Below are 20,359 nucleotides of genomic sequence, written 5' to 3' on the forward strand. Positions count from 1 at the left end.
TCTAAGAGCAGGCCCTTACGTTATGGAGTTTCTAAAGCAACTTTTCACCTGGTGTGATGCCATCCTTTCACATACTTCTGGGGGATTACCTTGCTTCATGTCAACTTAGATCCTAGGCCAGCTATTGTTGAAGACAGTATTAAATTTTCCATTGCTGGAAGTGCTCAGAGAAAAGCAACTTCTCTTCAAGAATTAAATTTCTTCCTAGCATGATGTCCTCCCTTGGGAGTGACAAAATGAAGCAGGTGAACCTCCGTATGAGAGCAGGCCATTAAATCTCTTCAGGAGAGAATCCTTAGAAAGGTGTCATAGAGGGAAACAATACTTTATGACAACGAATTTTATGTGTAATAAAAAGGTACAGTTCTGCATTTGCTCACAATATGGCAAATGAGTAAGTGAGGAAGATTGTGAATCATGGCAAAGAACTTTTGTCTAATCTGGGAGCCATATGCTACATGGGGCGTGAGCGCTCTGGGCAACCAGAGACATGCACAGAGGGTAAATCATAATGCTCTTGCACATGAGTAACTGGTACTACCTTTGCTCTCTCTCTAGGTCTAGTGCCCTTAAATAAGGAAAAGTCCTCCAAGACACAAGGAGAGAAATAATGTTCTTATTGAAATTCCATAGATATTTTTATTTCTTCTGATTTATTTTAAAACCACCTTGCATGCAAAACTGATGGATGTTCCCCCATACAAATAAGAGTTGAGAGCCACATATATATACGGTGCTGGGTGGTGTGTATTATAAAATCCTTGAGACCTTGATTGCCTCAGAATTACTAATCTCCTTGGTGCTGGCAAAAGTGGTATGTGACTTTTTGGAGTACTAAGCTGCAATTAGAGACCATTGCAGTTGGAGCAGGAAAGGATGCTTGAGAAAGTTCCTCATGAAAATCATGGAATAGTTAGTGTTGGAAGGGACTTTTGAAGGTCATATAGTGCAAACCCCCTTCAATGAGCAGGGGCATCTTCAACTAGATCAGGTTGCTTAGAGCCCCACCCAGCCCGGCCTTGCATGTTTCCTGGGATCGGACATCCAGCCCCTCTCTGGCAACCTGTGCCAGTGTTTCACCACCCTCATAGTAAAAAATTTCTTCCTTATATCTAGTCTAAATCTATCCACATTTAGTTTAATGCCATTACTCCTTGACCTGTCACAACAGGTCATGCTAAAAATTTGTTCTTAGCTTTCTCACACACCCCCTTTAAGCACTGACAGGCTGCAATTAGGTCTCCCCAAAGCCTTCTCTTCTCCAGACTGAACAGCCCCAATTCTCTAAGCCGTTCCTTATAGAAGTGTTCCAGTCCCACAATCATTTCACTGTCATTCATGAGAAAGGATCACATACCTTATTCGGCATAAAACAAAGGAATAAATAGCAGTGATAGGCTTTCTAACTACTTCAGCACCCTCCCAGAGCATTCTCTGCTCAGCCAATTTCAGCCATCTAAAGATGGAAGCAGTAACCTACAGTACTGTATTTATCCCAAGATGTCTATTTCCAAAGGAATTAACAAATAGGAAATACATAGTTCTCTGTGTGCCTGCTTCCACACACAGGATTCATAGTAGCCACCTGGAACAGAGCCAAATGCAAACCCGGGCAAATCCAGATTTGCATCCTTCTTTCCCTGTAGTGCAGTAATGCTCAGATACCCTCTGATTTGTCTAGGGTTTTGCTGTGGTCTGTGAGTATTGTGCCATCCTTACAGTTTGGCTCTGGATCCTAATTTCCCAGCAGTTAGGATTTGGTTCAGTGGTAGGACCAGGATTTGGTTCAAGTTTCCTTTGCTAAATTGGCACAATTCCTTTTTCCTGTTACTGGGCTGTTTTACCTGTTTCATTAAGCAGAGGAAAAATTAATCATGATTTGAGAGTATATCCTATAAGAGATTTATGATTTTTAAAAAATAACAATTGTCATTTTTTATTTCTGTTATTTTTTGCTTATAGTTTTGGTTTAAGTATGTGGCTATGATTGGTTACTGTACTTAATTCCAGTAAGTTTACCTTGACGGATAGAAGTCTTCATATGTCTTCATTCTACAGTTTGGATGAACGTCCCTTCTTGAATCAGATTTAGGAAACTAATACCTGTTACAAAATTTGTTGTCTCAGAATGTTTTGCAATACTGAATTGAACTTATATTTCATCAAATACTCTTGTCAACAAATTTATTTTCTAAAGTAAGAAAGTTGGTCAAGTAAGAAAATACATAAGACACAAGAGTTAAGTTATTGTTTGAAGAGGAATACAAAGAGTTTATTTACAGCATTTTATTGTATTCCCTATTTCTAGAAATCAGACATATAATGATGACCAGATGCATAGAGGAACTACAGAGATGAAGGGCAAAAGAATCATCAGATTTGAAAATGACCATGTGTAATTATCCCAACAAATTATCATTTCCCCAAAATTTTACTGTCAACATGAAATAAGTAATTAGTTCTCAAGAAACCATTTTTCTTTTTTTTTTTTAATGTTTCTTCAATCTTTAGAAAAAAAGTATTTTAAAGAGTTGAAAGATTTGTGGAAATAATTTTTGGAACTTTTCAGATTAAACAAGCCCCAAACAAAATGACAAACAGAACACCTCCATTTGATCAAAAGTAGATAATTACCTTCAGAGCATGTTCTGCATCTCTTACTATGAATTAGCACTAGTGTTGTTTATTAGAATATTGTACACAATTGGAAAAACAACAAATACTTTGACATTTATGTTTTTATAATTTTTTGTTCTATATTATAGAAAGAATCAGGTTGACTGGAAAGATGTAGTGTTGACAAGTTTTACTGGGATAAAAAAAAAAGGAAAACTTGTAGTGCAAATTACATTCTTCTGCATTTTTTGCCATACTGAAATTTTAGGAAAAAAACCAAAACAAAACAGTTCTACTAAGGATCTGATGTAAAAATCTACAAGCATGTCTTCTAAGCAGGGATGTAATTCAGTGAGCTTCCATGTCAGAGTAGATATTTCAGTATTTAGTGGCACCATTACAAGATGCTTCAGTGTTTAATACCTAAAATATTCGATGTGCAAAGCTGATTTTACTGTTGAACCACTGCAAACAGCTTCTGAAAATGGAAATTTGTCTAAGATGTAGCAATAAAGGACAGCAACCAGCAAATAACATTTTAAAGATGGAAGTATTTGGGAAGTATTTCCAGTGACAACCGGTCACTGAAACCAGGCTTGCTGTGAAAGACTCATTTTCTCCTTTTTTGCTACTTTCCCGGCTTTGTGTGTCGCAGTGCCAATGTTAGGTCTTCTTTCTCTTTGCTTGCAGGGTCAGCCTTTACAACATCTGATAACCTGTCTCTCAGTTCCTGGGTTTCCTCTTCAACCAGTTTCCCGGGATTTCAGCATCCACAGTCTTTGAGTGCCCTGGGTACCAGCACTGCATCCATAGCTACACCCATTCCTCATCCGATCCAAGGATCTCTGCCTCCGTACAGCCGCCTGGGGATGCCTCTTACACCCTCTGCTATAGCCAGCTCCATGCAAGGCAGTGGCCCCACTTTCCCATCTTTCCACATGCCAAGGTACCACCATTATTTTCAGCAGGGTCCTTATGCAGCTATCCAAGGACTGCGTCACTCCTCCGCAGTGATGACACCGTTTGTATGAGTGATGTAAGAGAAGTGGAACACAAGATTTTAAATGTGCAAGTTTGCTATGAAAAATACAAGGGACCTTCCTGAAAGGCCTGTGGCAGGAGTGCTGAACTCGTAACAAACCAGTTAAGAAAATGCATTGTGGATATAGATTCCTCTTTTGAGGGATCACAAGAAGAGAGCATGCAGCTTGGAGCTGCTAACAGATCTATGTGTAACACAGCCAAAATGGATCCCAAAGTCCCCAGGATCTTTGGTCACGTGCAGCTTGTTCCAAAGGTGCATTATATCTAGCGGAAAGAGATTATCTTTAAGCAGCAGTGTACAAACTACTTGTCTATAGGTCTTTTTTCATATGCTAGATGAATTCTGAAAAAGGCAATACTATTACTCATCTTCATCTCTTCTTGTGACTGATGAGCATCTAAACAGAAAAATGTATTGCTATAACTTTGAGCATGTTTTAGGCTATCTCAGCATACATTTGCTGAAAATGGGACAAAGTGGAGAAGACCACTGTCCTTTTTAAGACTGGCTTATATTCACCAAAACCAGTATTCCTTAGTTGCTACTATAATCACAAAGAGAACATTATTAACAAGTCTTTCTTTCTTTGTTTGTTTCTTTCACAAAACACTTATCGGTTCCAAAAAAAGAACTGTGTTACAGGACTGTAGTAGTAATAATGTATTCTGGCCTTCAGTCTAAAAGGAAGTTTGTCCTATATCCGAGGAGGAGCAATTTAACTGTTGGTTAAGGTATAATGAAGAAAAATTCTGATTTGGAAAAATCTGTTACTTAAACTTAGAAACCCAAGATTTCAAATTTTAAAACAGTGCTTGTTTGCTGCTGTGCTTGCCACTGAAGACCTGTTTCTAGCTGCACGTGTGTGCCAAGTTAACCCAATTTCAGGCTAGATCAGTCTATAGACTCTCTGGATCAAACTATAATTAATGGACTGGTATGAGTGGCATTGGAGTATCTTTCTGCTTGTTTGGATTTTCTTGGGTTTGGTCATGGCTTTTATTATACAAGCTCCTTGGCCAGGAAAATGAGGGTTGTACTACCAGTTTCTCCATGTCCCACAAGAATGGTGGAGTTTCCTTAGGAAAATATCAATACAGAACTTCACACAATTTTTTTTTTTTTAATTCATGTCTGACTTCTCTTCAGTTAGTATTTGGGGCTCTCATTCAAAGTACTGTCCTCTTTTTCTCGTATGTTGTGTCTGATACAATGGAGGAGCTATAGAGGCATAAGAAAATAATGACATCTGCAGAGAGCTAGCATGAATCCTCTGCACTGCTGGAAACAGTACCAGTGTGATGTTGGTTTTCCGTGTGGCAAAAGCTGGGATTCCACTGTAAATAACAAGTCGACACAGAGTTTCTTTGTCGAGTTGCATCCAAGCTGTGGATGATAACACACGTACTGGCCAAAAAGAACTAGCACATATAATCTCATATATTACAGATCTCTGTAGAGCTGGAACACAAAACAGAGTTATTTCCCTCTATTCTCCTCTACTTTTGACCATTCTGTGTTGGTGTCATATGGTAAAAAGCAGAGTGCGGTACACTGAGTCACCTACACCCATCTCTGCAAAGTGCAAGGCAAGGCACATGCATCCCACAGAAAAGGACCATCACTATGTATTTTCTAGTAGCTGAATTCGAAATCTTCTCAAGTTGGCCATTTCAGTCACCTTTTCAATGAAGTTATCTGCAATATCACCCTAATTCCCCATTAATCACTGTTGGACCTGCTGATGAAAAATGACCTGGGCCAATTTGCAACTCCTGTGTTCTGTATGTAAAGAAAAAGGAACATTTATTTACAATTTCTGGGTTCAGACCTGCTACAAGGAGTTCCATAAATTAATATAACAGGCCAAGCGTTGTGGTATTTAAATGGCTCAGAATCAGACACTGAATTTGTCTTGGTATACCCAAATATTAGATTTTGCTGTAGGCTCTCAGATTCACAGGAAAAGTGCATGTTGCAAGGTTGTGTCTACTTATAACTGGTTTTGGTATAAACCCCCTATTTTTCAGGAAATTAGGTGATACTGACCCTAAAGGAATGTAATTCTTCAAGTACATATGACTCTATAGGAACAAAAATTACAGAAGAGGTTTGGAAGAAAGTTTTCTCTTCCGTTGCTTGACTTCTATTAGAGTTGTACGAAAACCCTAGGATGACATGCGCTAAAGCCTGTGGGGAGATTCAGTTTCTCTTATCTGGTTCCTTCTGCAGCTTTATTAACTTATCTGGAGTTGCAGAGGATATGGTTAGGTTCAGAATTCAAGCCAGTAGCTTTAGTGCCGATACTTCCATCAGGAAAGGGTCAAGTGAGTTGGCAACTTTTACATGACTCCAGAAACAAGTTTGAAACAGGAGGGCTGATTTAGGCATGGTCATCATGTGACATAAAGGCTACTCATACATGACCTTCCTTCATGAAGCTAATTCAGAGAAATAAACTCTACAATCTTTTCAGCCCTGTCCCAGTCCCTGCTCTGAGAATACCAATATTTGGCATGCAGAAATGCCCCGATACTGTTTCAGAGAAAATTCTCCAGGCCGCTTCTGGAGAATGAAAGTGGATTTTGACAACTTCATTTACAAAAATATTAAATGAAAGAAAAGTGCTTTCCACTACAAATGAAGTGGGATTCATATCTGAGAAAACATGGCAGTAGGCTGTCTCGATATAAAAACATGATAGAGCCAACTCCTCATCCAAATTCTCTCTGATGAATTTTGTATTATATATGATGCAGAACTATCTGCAGAAAAATCCACAGCTTGATTTTTCCAGTCAGACCAAATCTCTCTCAGTGTGCTCATCCCTCCTTGTGTTGCTCTCTGATGGTTTCATTCCTTTGCAGCAGAAATCGATTGGGTTCCCCACTAATGCAGAATCACAGGCAGGTCCCAAGCAAGGGAATGAAGGCAGCTTGTCACAGCCTTCCCCAGGAATGAGATGAATAGGTCGGCCCATTCCTCATTTACTCTTCTTTGCCCTCCCAGACCTACCTACAAAACCAGTTGCATAGATTTGAGGTTTAAGGGATTAAGTTCACAGAGGTCACAGGACGTCCAGTGAAGAGGTCTTGCCACCTTGCAGTGTTTCTGCTCCCTGTCCCTCTCACCTTCCTGTGGGCCTGGGGAAGCATGGGAGCGATTCCAGGAATAAAATTCTGGCCCAACTGAAGTAAAATGGAAATTTATTGACTGTAACAGGGGCAGGATTTCATTCCACATTGTCATCTAAAAATGAAGTCTCACAGTAAGAACAGTGACTTCAATGACAGCAAAAATATAGGAACACTACAGAAAAGATTAAAGCCCAAGTACAAATCAGCTTTTGCACTGAACTCACAACTGGCAGAAAATGAATGCAAATTTGTAATTAACTGGTTAAAGAGTGAAATCACTTTTGCTAAAAAAAAAAAGAAAAAAAAATTAAATTATCTCTATCACTTTGACATTAACCCAGTAATTTATTTAAGGACTTGCTGTACTGCTGTCAAAATTGTATCACTTTCAGGACAGAACATCTGTTGTTGGTCGATGGGCTAGGAATGCCAAATATAATCTAGAATTTATACTCCAAATACAATTCACATTTTATATCCCATGAGAAGTGCTCTTCACCTTTATGAGCTTTTTTTCTTGGCTCATAAAAATGGAGCTGGTTTATGTTTGATTTTGTTTGGTTTTTTTTTTTTTGGAGGGGGGCTGTTTGTCTCTTTTTAAGAAGAATGGAGAGAACATGCCTGAATATGCTTTTCAAAGAGAATGATAAAATTTTCCTCGGAAGTGTTACAAGTATTTTTGTGGTTTTTTTGAATTACTGTTTTATCTATAGATTGTCATCGCCCTCCAGTCTTTAATCCAACAAAAGCATCTCATATATTAACAAAACCGGTTTGGATGTATTTGTCTGAATTTTTTTTTCTTCTACTTTTGGAGCCCTGAGAATCTAAACATAAAACCCCCCATTTTTAATTTAGCTCCTTAGTTTGCAGCATTGCTTTATATGGCCTGAGGCACTGTCAAAGATACCAAATCAATGCCACTGGGTTTCAGTCATACTCTTCTGGGTATAAACTGAAAAACAAGCATAGTCTAAGTAGATAGAGTTCCTAATGGAAATCCTTCTTCATGAGTTCAAGGATGGTAAGTTGTATGGTAGCTAACAGGCTTGGCACTACAACCTTCAGAATGCAATTGCAGAATTTCTCACAGCCTATTTTATCCACGAAGGCGGGGACACTGCATGAACATGTACACATGTAGGAAGAACTTGCCATTTCCAACGTCCAGCAAACACTAACTGGCACTTGAAAATGAACCTTTTTCAACTGAAAAGCATTTGGGCTGGCAACTTGATTATACAGTACATCCTCTTTTTGCGTGTGTACTATGCAGAAACAGAAATATCAATGGAAATTACTGCAAAAACTTGGGATGATTTCCAAAAGTGTAAGTTAATACAAATTGTGGGAATTTACTCCTAGATAAGGGTAAAAGCAACACTGAGATCAGTGTAACAGTTTTGGCTTCTTGTCCTGAGGAAGTTGTGGCCACAGTGCGTATACTCATCATCTCCAGGGGGATGACATTCACTCACTGCAAGATTAATTTTGGTTTTAGTGAGACTTTATTCTCACTATTCTTTGCAGAGCACTTTCTGCTGCAGGAGATGCGGTTTCTTTACTAAACACCTACTTGCTGGCCAGAGGATTTATGTATTACTCTGTAATCAAATGTCCTTGCATATAATCTCTAGATTATCAAATGACAACTTCTTTTTATTTTATCTTTTTAAGAGAAAACTAAGCAGTGAATTAAATAAGCTCTGAAGTAACTTTTTATGATAGTTTAAGGACAAAAAATACAGTTTGCTGTATTTTACCTTTAGCACATTTAAACAATCTTTTTTTTTTTATTGTACCTTCAGAAACATGAGGAAAGGTTTGGTTTAAAAGTAAGGAAGGTAAAAAACTGGATGTAACCTCTTTAACAGAATGTACCACAGTTCTTCTGTTTGCTGTGTTGACTTTGTTGTTTATAATGCATTGCGTGAGCACATTCACCATGTACTGAAGTGTGTGTTTGTGTGTATGGGGTGGGGGTAGAGGGAAATCTTTTTATGGAAAAAAAAGTTGTGAACATAAACTATGAAGCAACATCTAATGAAAAGTTTCTTTTTAAGTGCAATATATTTATTTCTGCTAGAAATATAATATCAACATTATGTAATATTTGAAGCATTAAATGTTATTTGTAAACAGCTTAAAATTATATATATATCACAAAAACTGTACAGAAGTGCAAATGTGTGGATATGCAGTTTCTTTCATTAAAATATTGGGTGTTTTGATATATCATTCTTATTTAGCCAAATCTTTCTGCTTCTGTTTTTTTTTTCCTCTAATCAAGTTGCTGAGGGCAGTGGAACCAGTCACAGATGTTTCCGAGAGTATACAAAATTCTTTAGGGCTGCTCATCTACAAAAGGTGGTCCAAGTCTTGGATTCATATGGAGTGATAATTGTACTGTAGTTAAATACAATTGTAGTTTGCATGGAGTTACACAATTTTTTTTTTCAAAATGCTTTGCAATCATATTCACAAAAATTACTGGGTTTGCCAGCAAAACCCAAATAAATGGCTGAAATATGGGGTTCTCGGGGTCCCCAAGACAGTAAATACAGACCTAGGAAACACAGTGTAAGAAGAGAATGTAATTAGGGCTGTTAAGTCAGGAGAAGTGAAGAATGTAAAGAAGTGAGGAATAAATTCCTCTCCATAACTGCTGCAGGCTTTTTATTTAATAGGATTTTATTTCAATTGTAATAGCATACATTAAAGCAAGCGAGAGTTACCTAAGACTCTATCTAAGGTATTCAAAGAGGAAGGATAGTGAAGCATAGTACAGGGTTACCCAGAGAATATAAGGAGGAATACCTATCATTCAAGGTCTTTTAGAACAGGTTGAACACGCACTAGTTAAGAATGTTGTGATTAAAGCTAATCTTGCCTTAGGATAATCAAATGATCTCTTGAGGCACTTCCAAGCTTCCTATGAGAGCCACCCCTTAAAGCAGCTTCTGACAAAATTCTCATGTTGCTCCAAAAGTTTTTGTTATGCACCTGTAGTTTATCTTGTTTTCAAATTGAGATCAGCTGCTGGGTCTTTTGCAACTAGGTCACAAGATCCCTGGTTTGCAAAGAAGCTCAGTGGGATAGAAGAGCTGTGAGGTGCCAAGCAGCAGCAGCAGCAGCAGCAGCAGCAGCAGCATTAGCATTGTCTTGGTTTGTGAATGTAAGGAGATAACAGCCTCAGGTAATTCAAATCTACCTTTAACTATGCTGAGTTGCAACTATACATTAATGTATCTCATTAACATTTGGAATATATGAAAATTAGGATAGATCGCTGAGTTGGTAACTCTGTATGATGCCTTTTGTCTCTGTATTATATTTTTATGGCATCTTAGTAGCAAAACACCTGCATTCTCTCATGGATATTCAATGCTGTGAAAGTCTTTTGCTTAACCTGAGGCTAAGGGGGCTTTCTTGATTACAAGTAACACCAGGCGTGTGCATTGGCACTTTCCTGAATCAGAACTATTGGTTGTACACTCGTTCAAGTCATACTTATGCCAATGGTCCCATTGAAATCAGCAGGTTTGCTTGCTTGAAGTTACATCAGCGCTTAAGCATTGCAGTGGCTCTGCAACAGCAGAACTCCTTGCGCTTTGCAGAATCAAGACCTTTGGGAACAAGTTGTCTGTGCAACAAACACCTCTGTAGCTGGAGCCTTTATTTGCTATTGTCCAAAGAGAAACCAGGGGATTAAACAAAATGAAGATTCTGAACTGTCTCGCAGTAGGGTTACTTTGAAGAGACCGATGAGTAGTCATGATGGCTGTAGGCTGCCTTGTGTTTCACATTTAGAAAACTGATTTATATCCAAATTACCTATCTTGGAGATAAGCATGCAGAAAACAAATTATTTGGAGAATGCTATTTTCTAAACTTCCTGTGCAGGAGCACAATGAATGTACTGATTTAATGGTATGCTTGAAATACAGAGCAATAAACAATATTTTGAATCAAGGTCATTTCAAATACACATAAAATATTTAGATCATACACCAACAGTTCAATATATATATAAACTAAGAATAATCACTAATGATAACTATAAAAATTAAACTGCCAGTGGTCTAATGTTCAAGATCTTTATTAAAGTTAATCATTGATATCAGGGTTGGTCAGTGAGGCTCTAGGGACTTTTGCAGGCAATACAGAAGCTGGTCCTTGTTCTCCAGGGTAATAACCAGAGGGACCAAGAAAAACCTATGGGGATGCCTACCAGAAAAGTAGGACAGAGAGGTTTTTTTGAAGAGTAGGATAATAATTTCTCCCAATGCAGAGAGTGTTAGATATATCACCACTGCAGCATTTTTAGCTCTGTTAATATAAAATATAATTTGACAGGCAGACGCATCAAAATTCAGTATTTTAAGGTTTTTTAGGATGGAAAGTAGGTCTATTGCAGGAACCACATTGCCTAACTAATTCGATGAATTAAAATCAAGCAACCATTCTCTACAATTTTTGCCTCTTGATTGACTTTGAATTGTTTTTATTCCCATTGTGAAGCCTTCCAGGAATATATGCAGTAATTTTGAGTGGCTTCAGGGTTTTTTGTCCTAGAGAATCTCCGGGGTTTGAGTCATGTTTTCACAAACTCCATGAGTACCCCCTTCAAAAGTCTGTGTTCTCTTGTGTTTGGAGAAGGGTGGTTGCAGAAATGATGGTGAGCTGAATGGTTGTCCTTCGGATATGCAAGGGGCACTCAGCTAGCTCTTTGTTTAAATTACCAATAACTGTAGAATAGCTCAAAGAGTAAGACAAATTAAAAAAGGGAAAATGCTTGCAACTGACTCTGTAATTGATGATATTTGAACAAACAACCCCCCCCAAAAGGTGGAGGTGATACAGTTCCTTGAACAGCTGTGGCTTTTCTCTATTTAGATGCTTAACTTCGGTCAGCTGTTCTGAGAGAGTCATAGAAACAAAGTACATACCAAAAAATCTGTGTCTGTCACCTGTGTCACAAATCTGTTATCTGCACTTTCAAAGGCAATGCATTCATATGGCTTTGTCACCTCAAACTAGAATGATTTTTGGGATTTTACCTGGGTCTCTGTCTTAAGGCATCTTAAATGATGTGAAAACAATTATATGGAACTGGAGAAGTTCACTATGTCTTTACTTCTAGTCTGCACTGTCTTCTAGTCAGCTTCTAGGGACAATGCATATATAGTTCTAAGTATAAATACTAAATCATTTAGGTATTTGGTGTCATCAGAAACTACCCTCTCTTTGAGTTCTCACAGAGGTGGAATAAGTTGTGATACTTAAACAGGTAGTCTGCGTTTAATAGGGTCGCTGAAATTGGACTGCTTTCAATTGAGGGGTTTTCTATTCAAAATCCCACGTGATTTTCTGAGACAACAACTCTGTGGTCTTCAGTGGTCTTCACTCTGGTATAAAAGTCAAGTGTGGGAGAGAACAGTTTCTGTTTATCTTAAAGGCATGGTTGATAAATCATCACAAATCAATTATTATTTCTTCCTGTGCTCTCTCATGGATTGATCCCAAGGCAGCCAAAGGAGGAATTACTTTTTATCTTGATGCAAATTGTTGGCTGTAAAATTTGCATTGATAATATCTGAACACCTACCAAGGGCTTTGGAGTGGCAGGCTTCAGTTACCTTCCCTCTGAACATCATAGCTTTCAGACTTGAGACACCAGTCATACTACTCATCTCCCATGATATTACAAATAAGTTAGTAGTACTCAGGGGATTTATCAGCTTCAGTTTATTTGTTCTCTCCATTTTCAGTTAACATAGTCATCTCAAACAGTGCATTTCCAGAGGATTATTAGATTGTTTCAGATGGTTAAAGACTTTGGCCTTCTTCGCTCCTTCATTTTACAAAGCACTAGGAATCTTGTACATTTTTGACTGAACATATAAAAGCCAAACACTTGTGCCCCCATAATTTCCTTTACAAGGCTTTAAACACTTCTGAGTTGTTCTTAAATGAATTAGTATGTGTTGTAGAGCCTATCTAGCACTTAAGACAACTTGGCATGATTTCAGTAGTTATGGACAGACAACTACTCATGCTTTCAGTCCCAGGAAACGTTTTCCTTCCTATATAACTGATGAGGGAAAAGACTACCAAGGGCTATTATAGGCTGAGATTTCAAAGCCATTACAAAGATAGATGCACAGCTCGCAGTAATTTTAGTAAGAGTCGTGCTTCTGAGTCCTGTACAGAAAAGTCTTTGCTATGGTGTTTGTTATGGTTTTTCTCAGAGACCAGCCGAAACACTTTAACATTTGTTCCTGAATTATTTTAAAGCCTCCTTTGCTCCATGCCATAATATCATGCCTTTGTTCTCCTGTTCTTTCAACCTTGGCCAAACTGTTAGAGAACACATGGATACTTCCTTTTTATTTGCTAACTCAATAATAAGAGAACTCATGTGAGCTGAAGAGGTTAATTTACTATTTTCTGTCTTTGTGGGGTTTTGGACATGTTTGTTTGTGGATCCTCTTCTTCAGAGCTTCGTTCTTTTTTGCTTTGCAAAATAGTCCATATATTTATCTCAAAGGCAGAGTTGCCATCATTACAATATAGGCAAAACTGAATTTTGCTGTCCAAAATTCAAGGAATGGGTTCGAGCTGTCTTGATATAAAAGAAGTCAGAATGTAAAATGACATGGAGAAGCATCAGATCAGCAAGCCCTTACCGCTGCCAGGAAGTGGTGCCTCCCCCCTCTCCAGAGCAGATGCTGCCATTCTGCATGTAAAACTTCTCCAACAGCAAAAGCAAAATGTTTTCCTCTTCAGAGCTTTGATATAGGCAGCAAAGCAGGCAGGAAGTTTGGGACTGGTTTGTCCCCACCTTGCCCACAAACATATAAACACACAGAGTGTATTTGATGCTGAGGAAGTGCCTTGTCAGCTTGTGCCTAGAGCTGCTCAAGGCTGTGGATTCCCTGAGTGATCTAAGAGCCTAGAACCTAAGATCTGCAATGTACAAGTCTCTCTCACACACACAAAAACTTATGGCTTAGAATATTTTTAACACTTGTATTATTCTGGAAATGTGAATCCGCAGTGCAGCTGTGATGAGATGGACACTTTCAGCAGAATGAACACACTGGAAAATCCAGAAAGACGTAAATAGCAACTGTCCGGATGCAGCAGTAGAAATAAATTGGAAGCTGATCATAAGATCCAAGTGGGTATTTAGAGTTAGTGTAAATAGAAATACCAAATTAAGCAAATAACATGTAATTTTGAGATGAATTGCTCTATGTGCCAAGCATGAAACTTTGCACTGACTATGCACTGCAAGATAACACGAGAATAGGGCAGGCATTTTAAAACCTAAAATCACATGAGAAATTGCAAACCACAAAAAAGAATACTAAAAGTCACACGTGCAATGTGACTGTAAACAAAACTGCAGTACAGTTAAAGACAACTCTAACTTAGAAAGAAGGTTTCCATAACATGTAACCTGAAGGAAAAGCAGATCATACATCCAAATTTCAGCTATACCAGATTCTAACTGAAAAAACTTTTAAAAAGCACCAGCGTAAGCATGCCTAAATACAGGAAATACGAATGCTTATTCTAAATTTTGTGTTAGAATACACTGCTAATTCTCTGTTTACTGCTTTGGTTCTGGAGTATGTCCACATAAAATAAGTTGCACGACTGTGGCTTAAACCAGTTATCCAAACACACAAAGACAACAAATGGGACGACAATAATGGATTTCTGCTTTATCTGGGATTCATGGCAAGTGCTGAACGTGCATCCAGATGGAGAAATTATTCAGAGAAGACGAAAAAGACCCCAGAAAAGGAAACAGAGAACTGTGTATCATCTTCATTTAACTAATGAAAGCCATAAGAATTAATAAGTGCACCAATCTGTTGGAAAAAAATTGAGAAAAGAAAGAGAGGTCTGCAAAATTTCCCCCACCATTGAATATGACATAAATAATTTTAAAATTAACAATGACTTCATTTTTGTTTCTCTCCACACTTCACTGATGTTGAATTAACCAATGCCTTAAAATAGATTTCTCCATGTGAAGTCACTTTGAAAATTAGCTTTTGAATGAAATGTTTTAAGTTAGTGAGGAAATCACGAGTTTAAAAAAAAAAAGCAAGCCTTTGCAAAAATGTTACGTGATGGTCTGCACTTTTGCTAGTAAAGAGAGCAATGAGTCCTAAACATGAAAAAGTTGTGGCATAAACCTGATTCTATAGGTATTATGCATCTTTGTGATGGAAAGGACCATACCAGGGAGCTTGTTCATTTAACACAAGTGTGGTTTCAGCTGTTTTAACTGGATTTCCTTATTTATATATACAGGACCTTATAAACTAGTTCTTCTTGCTCCACCCAGACCCACATGTATCGGATATCCACACGTAGTGCTATAAGGTATAAGACTACTTTTAAATTTTAATATGGGATGGCTGCATTCCCCATAATCTAATTTTAAGACTAAAACATTTCACTTCAGCATTAGGGAAACTAACCTTTTCCTCTCCAAGGGATCCTCTGATTTTTTTTCTTTTGTAATTTTACTGTGAGTTTTGTGTTGTTTCACCTTGTGTTTTCATTAAAAGCATGGACATGAGAAACAGAATTTCAATTTCAAGCCCACCTTCCATTAAAAAGAAGAAAGGTGAGAGGAAACTAAGATGAAATAAATCTGTTTCAAAATTCAGGATAGTAATAAATAAACCACCTCATAATTCTTGTTTGAACACTCTATTTTTTCTTTCTTTTTCTTTTTAATATTTGGGGCTGGAAACAGAATAACTTTTGCTGTTATTGCTATGTCAGCAAATAAGTTTATTTCTAATATAATTTATTCCAGTTACATAACAAAAATAAACAGTAATGGCAAAGTGACTTTTCCCTGTCACTCTTTACAAAGTCCTTAGGACGCTAAAAAGATGGGCTTGTGGATGGTTTTTGGTTGGCTGATGAACTGGAAAAATAGGGGAAAATGAATTCAGAATTAAATGATAATGCAAAAATTAAATTTGGAGGAGTATAAAGGGCTGATTTAAATGAAGAACAAGAACACACATGCATTTTGGGTAAATACACAATGTCATGTTCACTGAAAGTATTTGACTGTGTCCTCAGGTTAATCACCACTCCTTGTTAACTTACTAATTTACATCAGTTTCAACTAAAATACTAAAACACTTTATTACCTATCAAGTAACTTTTTATTTTCAACTTCTGATATAGTTTCCTCTTTCTATTTCCAGCTGAAAATCATTTGGTCTGAATTAGAAACTCATTTCCGCTTCCAGGAACCAGATCTTTCTTTTGACAAATCCACTTATCACTGAATTTCTTGGCCATGTGGGGTCCTAAGACCCTCCTTCACGTGACTATCTAATCTTTACTGTATTATACACTGCCACTCCATCATAGCTTTTATTGTTAGATGCAAAAAAACCCCACAAACAAAAAAAACCCCATCCCAAGAGAAAACTCCACCTCTTACGTAAAATTGCAATCCTGACTACTGTAAAGGCTGAGACAATACAAGTTTTCACACCTTTTTCTGTAGCTTGTATGCTGTGATAGCTTTAGGCCTTTTTGCACGTGCAAGATCAGTGCTTTGAGGGCCACATCCCCTTGCTCAGTACTCTGGGCGCCAGCTGATCTCACATTGTGAAGTGCTGGTTCTGCTGAAGGATGGAGGTGCCCCAGCCCTGCCTTTTCCCACCAGCCTCGTTTCACAGGTAGAGACGTGGTTCCCTTTCGTGTGCTCTGCTTGTGGCCAACAGCTTGCACTGCTCTGTGCCACAAGCCTCCTTCTCTGACGTGCTTAGGAGTTTTGCAGCTGATGGCCAGGCTGATGTTCATGTGTATGAGCACACAATTCCTGGCCCAGCCGTCCACTCACAGCGCAACCTTGCCGTGAAACCTCAAAGCTCAGGGAAATGCTTCCAGCTCAGGTGACACCATCAGGGAACTTTTCTCAGGGAGTGACTCACTGCAAAGGCCACGGCAGGGGAGGATGGAGCGGGCTGCGCTAAATGGAGGGCAGTCACCCTCATGATTTCTTGTCAGGCACCAGCGAGTTTCTCACCTGCGCCCTAACACTCAGCCTACCCTGAACGTACGGAGACACAGGAACTTTTCTGTTTGTTTGTTCCTAATTGACGACTAATGGTCTCTGGGTTATACAACTGTGAGGCAGATGCCACCTGGGCGAGCCGCACGCCCCCCTTCGCGGAAGGGAGCGCGGCCGCGCGTCCCGCGGGCGCCCTGTGCCCTCTGCCGGCGGCTCCCGCCGGGCCCCGGCAGCCGCTGCCCTGGCACAGGGAGCCTGCGGGCTCGGCATCTCCGAGACAAGGCAGGCGGGAGAGTAAACAGCGAGAGGGAAAAATCAGGAGGAGGAAAAAGAGAGATTTGCATCAGCAATATTTTCCACGTGCCCCAAATGCCACCTCTGGTATTGCCTAAATTCCTGCTGGCCCCTCTCCTCTGACCTCAAGCCCCTGTAACACAGTGGTAACTCAACTCTTTCGCCTGGAACCTCTTCTGCCACTGCTGCACAAATTCACTGCCTGGGACGTTTTTCAGGCAGCGATATCCCTTTTTTTTTTCCCTATACACAATATGTAACACAGTCTGCCTCGGGTATGTTTTCCCAGATTTTATACCAGGTCCTCATGTGCAAAATCCACGTGGTGAATGAAAGCATGCTGGCCTGCATTGGATAGCTACTTAGGTTTCTTAAGTTGATTAGGCTTTTCTCTGGTTTGTCTTTATCTCAATAGTTTTGTTTGTTTGTTTTCTACTTACTGGTTGGATGGCATCCAGGCATAAATGTCTTTTTGGATTATGGATGGTAAGATATAATTTTTTTTTTTTTTACTCTCTTATTTTCAGCAAATATTACTGTTTTCTGCAATAAATGAACCTGAACAAGAGAAAATAATTGGCTTGTATCCACATGCACTACTTCTAATTTCTTCCAGGTAGACAGAACGAGAATATTGCTCTGTATCTTAACAAAGGAATAATCTTGAAATACTTTTGGAACATGCACTCAACACCATAAAAGGCAGAAAACACACAGCCTGATTTTCATTTACACAAAAGCCAATTTATAAAGCTCAGGAAGCCTTGCAAGGATTAAAACAGATGTCTGCACCCACTTAGAGCTTTCTTTCCACACCAGAGTTTTGTAATTGCATAGTTGTTCAGGACTTGCTGCTGCTGAACCGGGTAAGTGTGCCACACCTAACACCTTACTCAGGGCAAAACTATGTAGATTGTATGTTTGCATAAAGATACATGTATTTTCTCCTGTGGCAATCATTTTCATAGGTTTGCAGCCCTTCACTTTGAGTCTCAGAAAGCATGCTGACAGTGAGCTGTGGTCTCAGCATTTTGTCCCCTTTTCCTCCCACTGATTGTGTTGATCTAAATTGTTATTAATGCAGAAGCCATCCAATTAGAAAGCCACACCCCACAATTTTAAAGTGTAATGTTGAATTAAGTTGAAACTGGCTAAATAGTAAAAAAATTGGTATAATTAGAAAAACTCATATATGCATATGCAGACACCTTTTTCTGTAGGAAACTGAGTAAAAATCATGAGCTTAAGGACTTACTTTCCTCTTTAATCTTCATGATTTTGGATTTTGTATTCAAGTGGACGCAATGAAAGAAATGGAATCACACACTGAAAAGGATGAATACAGTCCCTGCAAAAGGATCAGGTTGTCTCAGCTGAACTCCCTAGTGAAATAGGAATAAATCTCTTTTAATGGAAATGCTAAATTCCAAAGCATGTGTCTGCCATAGCTCTGACATCTCTGAGGAGTAAAGACATATGACTGGTCTTGAGTTTAGACTCCTCCTTCTTCTTCCAAGACATATTTGGAGAGCTTTTAAGAAACTGGAGGACTAAACCCTAGAAAAAAAATATTCCAAGTCCATTAGTGCTAAAATTACAGGGACTGTAAGACAAGAACAAGGCAACTCTGAGGAGCAGAGCAGAGATAGGACAGAAACTCGATCATGTTTATTAAGGTAGAGCTTACTACAGGAGAAATGTAAGAAAACCTTGAAGGTGCAGCTGCAATCTTTCTTTTTGCAAGGTGGGTGAGAACTTCTTTGCCTTTTTTAGCTTTCCTTTTCTTCTTGCACAAGGGGTGCAGTTGTTCTTCTACGTTCTTCTATTACGTTTAACAAGGGCGAGTGCCAGATTCTGCACCTGGAATAGGGCAACCCTGGTTGTGTGCACAGACTGGGGAATGAGATGCTGGAGAGCAGAGCTGCAAAAAGAGACCTGGGGCTCGTGGTTGATGGCAAGTTGAATGTGAGTCAGCAGTGCCCTGGCAGCCAGGAGGGCCAAGCGTGTCCTGGGGTGCATCAGGCACAGCATCGCCAGCCGGGCAAGGGAGGGGATCGTCCTGCTCTGCTCTGCACTGGGGCAGCCTCACCTCGAGTGCTGGGGGCAGTTTGGGTGCCACAATATAAAAGAAACCATTAAGCTGTTACAGAACATCCAAAGGAGGGCCATGAGGATGGATGGCGAAGGGTCTGGAGGGGAAGCCGTATGGGAGTGGCTGAGGTCACTTGGTCTGTTCAGTCTGGAGAGGAGGAGATCTCGTTGCAATCTGCAGCCTCCTTGTGAGGGGAAGAGGAGGGGCAGGCACTGATCTCCTCACTTTCATGACCAGCGACAGGACTTGAGGAAACATCATGAAGCTGAGATGGAAGGTTTAGGTTGGATATCAGGAAAAAGTTTCACCCAGAGGTTGGCTGGGCACTGGAACAGGCTCCCCAGGGGAGGGATCACAGCACCAAGCCTTGTCTGATTTCAAGAAGTGTGTGGACAATACTCTCAGGCACACGGTGTGATTCTTAGGGTGTCCTGAGCAGGGCCAGGAGTTGGACTTGATGATCCTGATGGGGCCATTCCAACTCAGTATTTTCTATCATTCTATGATTCTAATTCAGGTAGAAGTGACATTGAGGAGGGAGGACCAGAAACAGGTCCTTCACAAGACCTTTGGGACTTAATTGTTTCTTCCTGAGGAGGAAGAAACCTTGAGTCAGTTCAAAAGAAGATGGCAGCAAAAATCCATCACACAAGAGACAAACAGACCCACTCTTGAATGTGGGCAATAGAGTGGATATGATTCCATGAGAAAGCAACATTTATTTTACCCAGGGGTAGAAAAGGTACATACAAGGACGCCTTCTCAATCTCTTGAATTACATGAGAAATTTAACCATGGCTGACTGGCTTTTACATGTCCTTAGGAGTGTGAGGTTTTGGGGTCTCTGACCTACTATAACCAACAGGTCAGGGGATGCAGGTTCCAGGGCCAAGATTCACTCCAGCACTTAGATTTTTTTTTTTCCCCACCCATAGCACTCCCTTAAAAACCTATGAAACACTGAAAACCACAGAATCTTTGTTGGAGTTAGTTAGGCCTCTCTTGCTCTTGCACATTTAAGGTTATTTTCTAATACGACTTTTTTTTCCTCTTTCCTTCTTTGTCCTCTGACTTTTCATTTTCTTCCTCATTTATTGCCTGCTCCTCTTCAT

The 20,359-nt window shown here is 39.4% G+C and overlaps 1 protein-coding gene across 2 annotated transcripts in view; it reads left to right on the forward strand.

Moving 5' to 3' along the window:
• TBX20 (T-box transcription factor 20) overlaps positions 1-9,035 on the forward strand; it is a 42,203-nt gene extending 33,168 nt beyond the window's left edge. For both annotated transcript variants that reach the window (XM_048299140.1, XM_048299130.1), the window contains exon 8: positions 3,307-9,035. In XM_048299140.1, the coding sequence (XP_048155097.1) occupies positions 3,307-3,647 (341 nt within the window). In that variant the 3' untranslated portion in view covers positions 3,648-9,035. The remainder of the gene's footprint in view (positions 1-3,306) is intronic.
• Positions 9,036-20,359: the final 11,324 nt, after the last annotated feature.

The sequence above is a fragment of the Corvus hawaiiensis genome, chromosome 1, assembly GCF_020740725.1.
Source record: "Corvus hawaiiensis isolate bCorHaw1 chromosome 1, bCorHaw1.pri.cur, whole genome shotgun sequence".
Classification (NCBI taxonomy): Eukaryota; Metazoa; Chordata; class Aves; order Passeriformes; family Corvidae; genus Corvus; species Corvus hawaiiensis.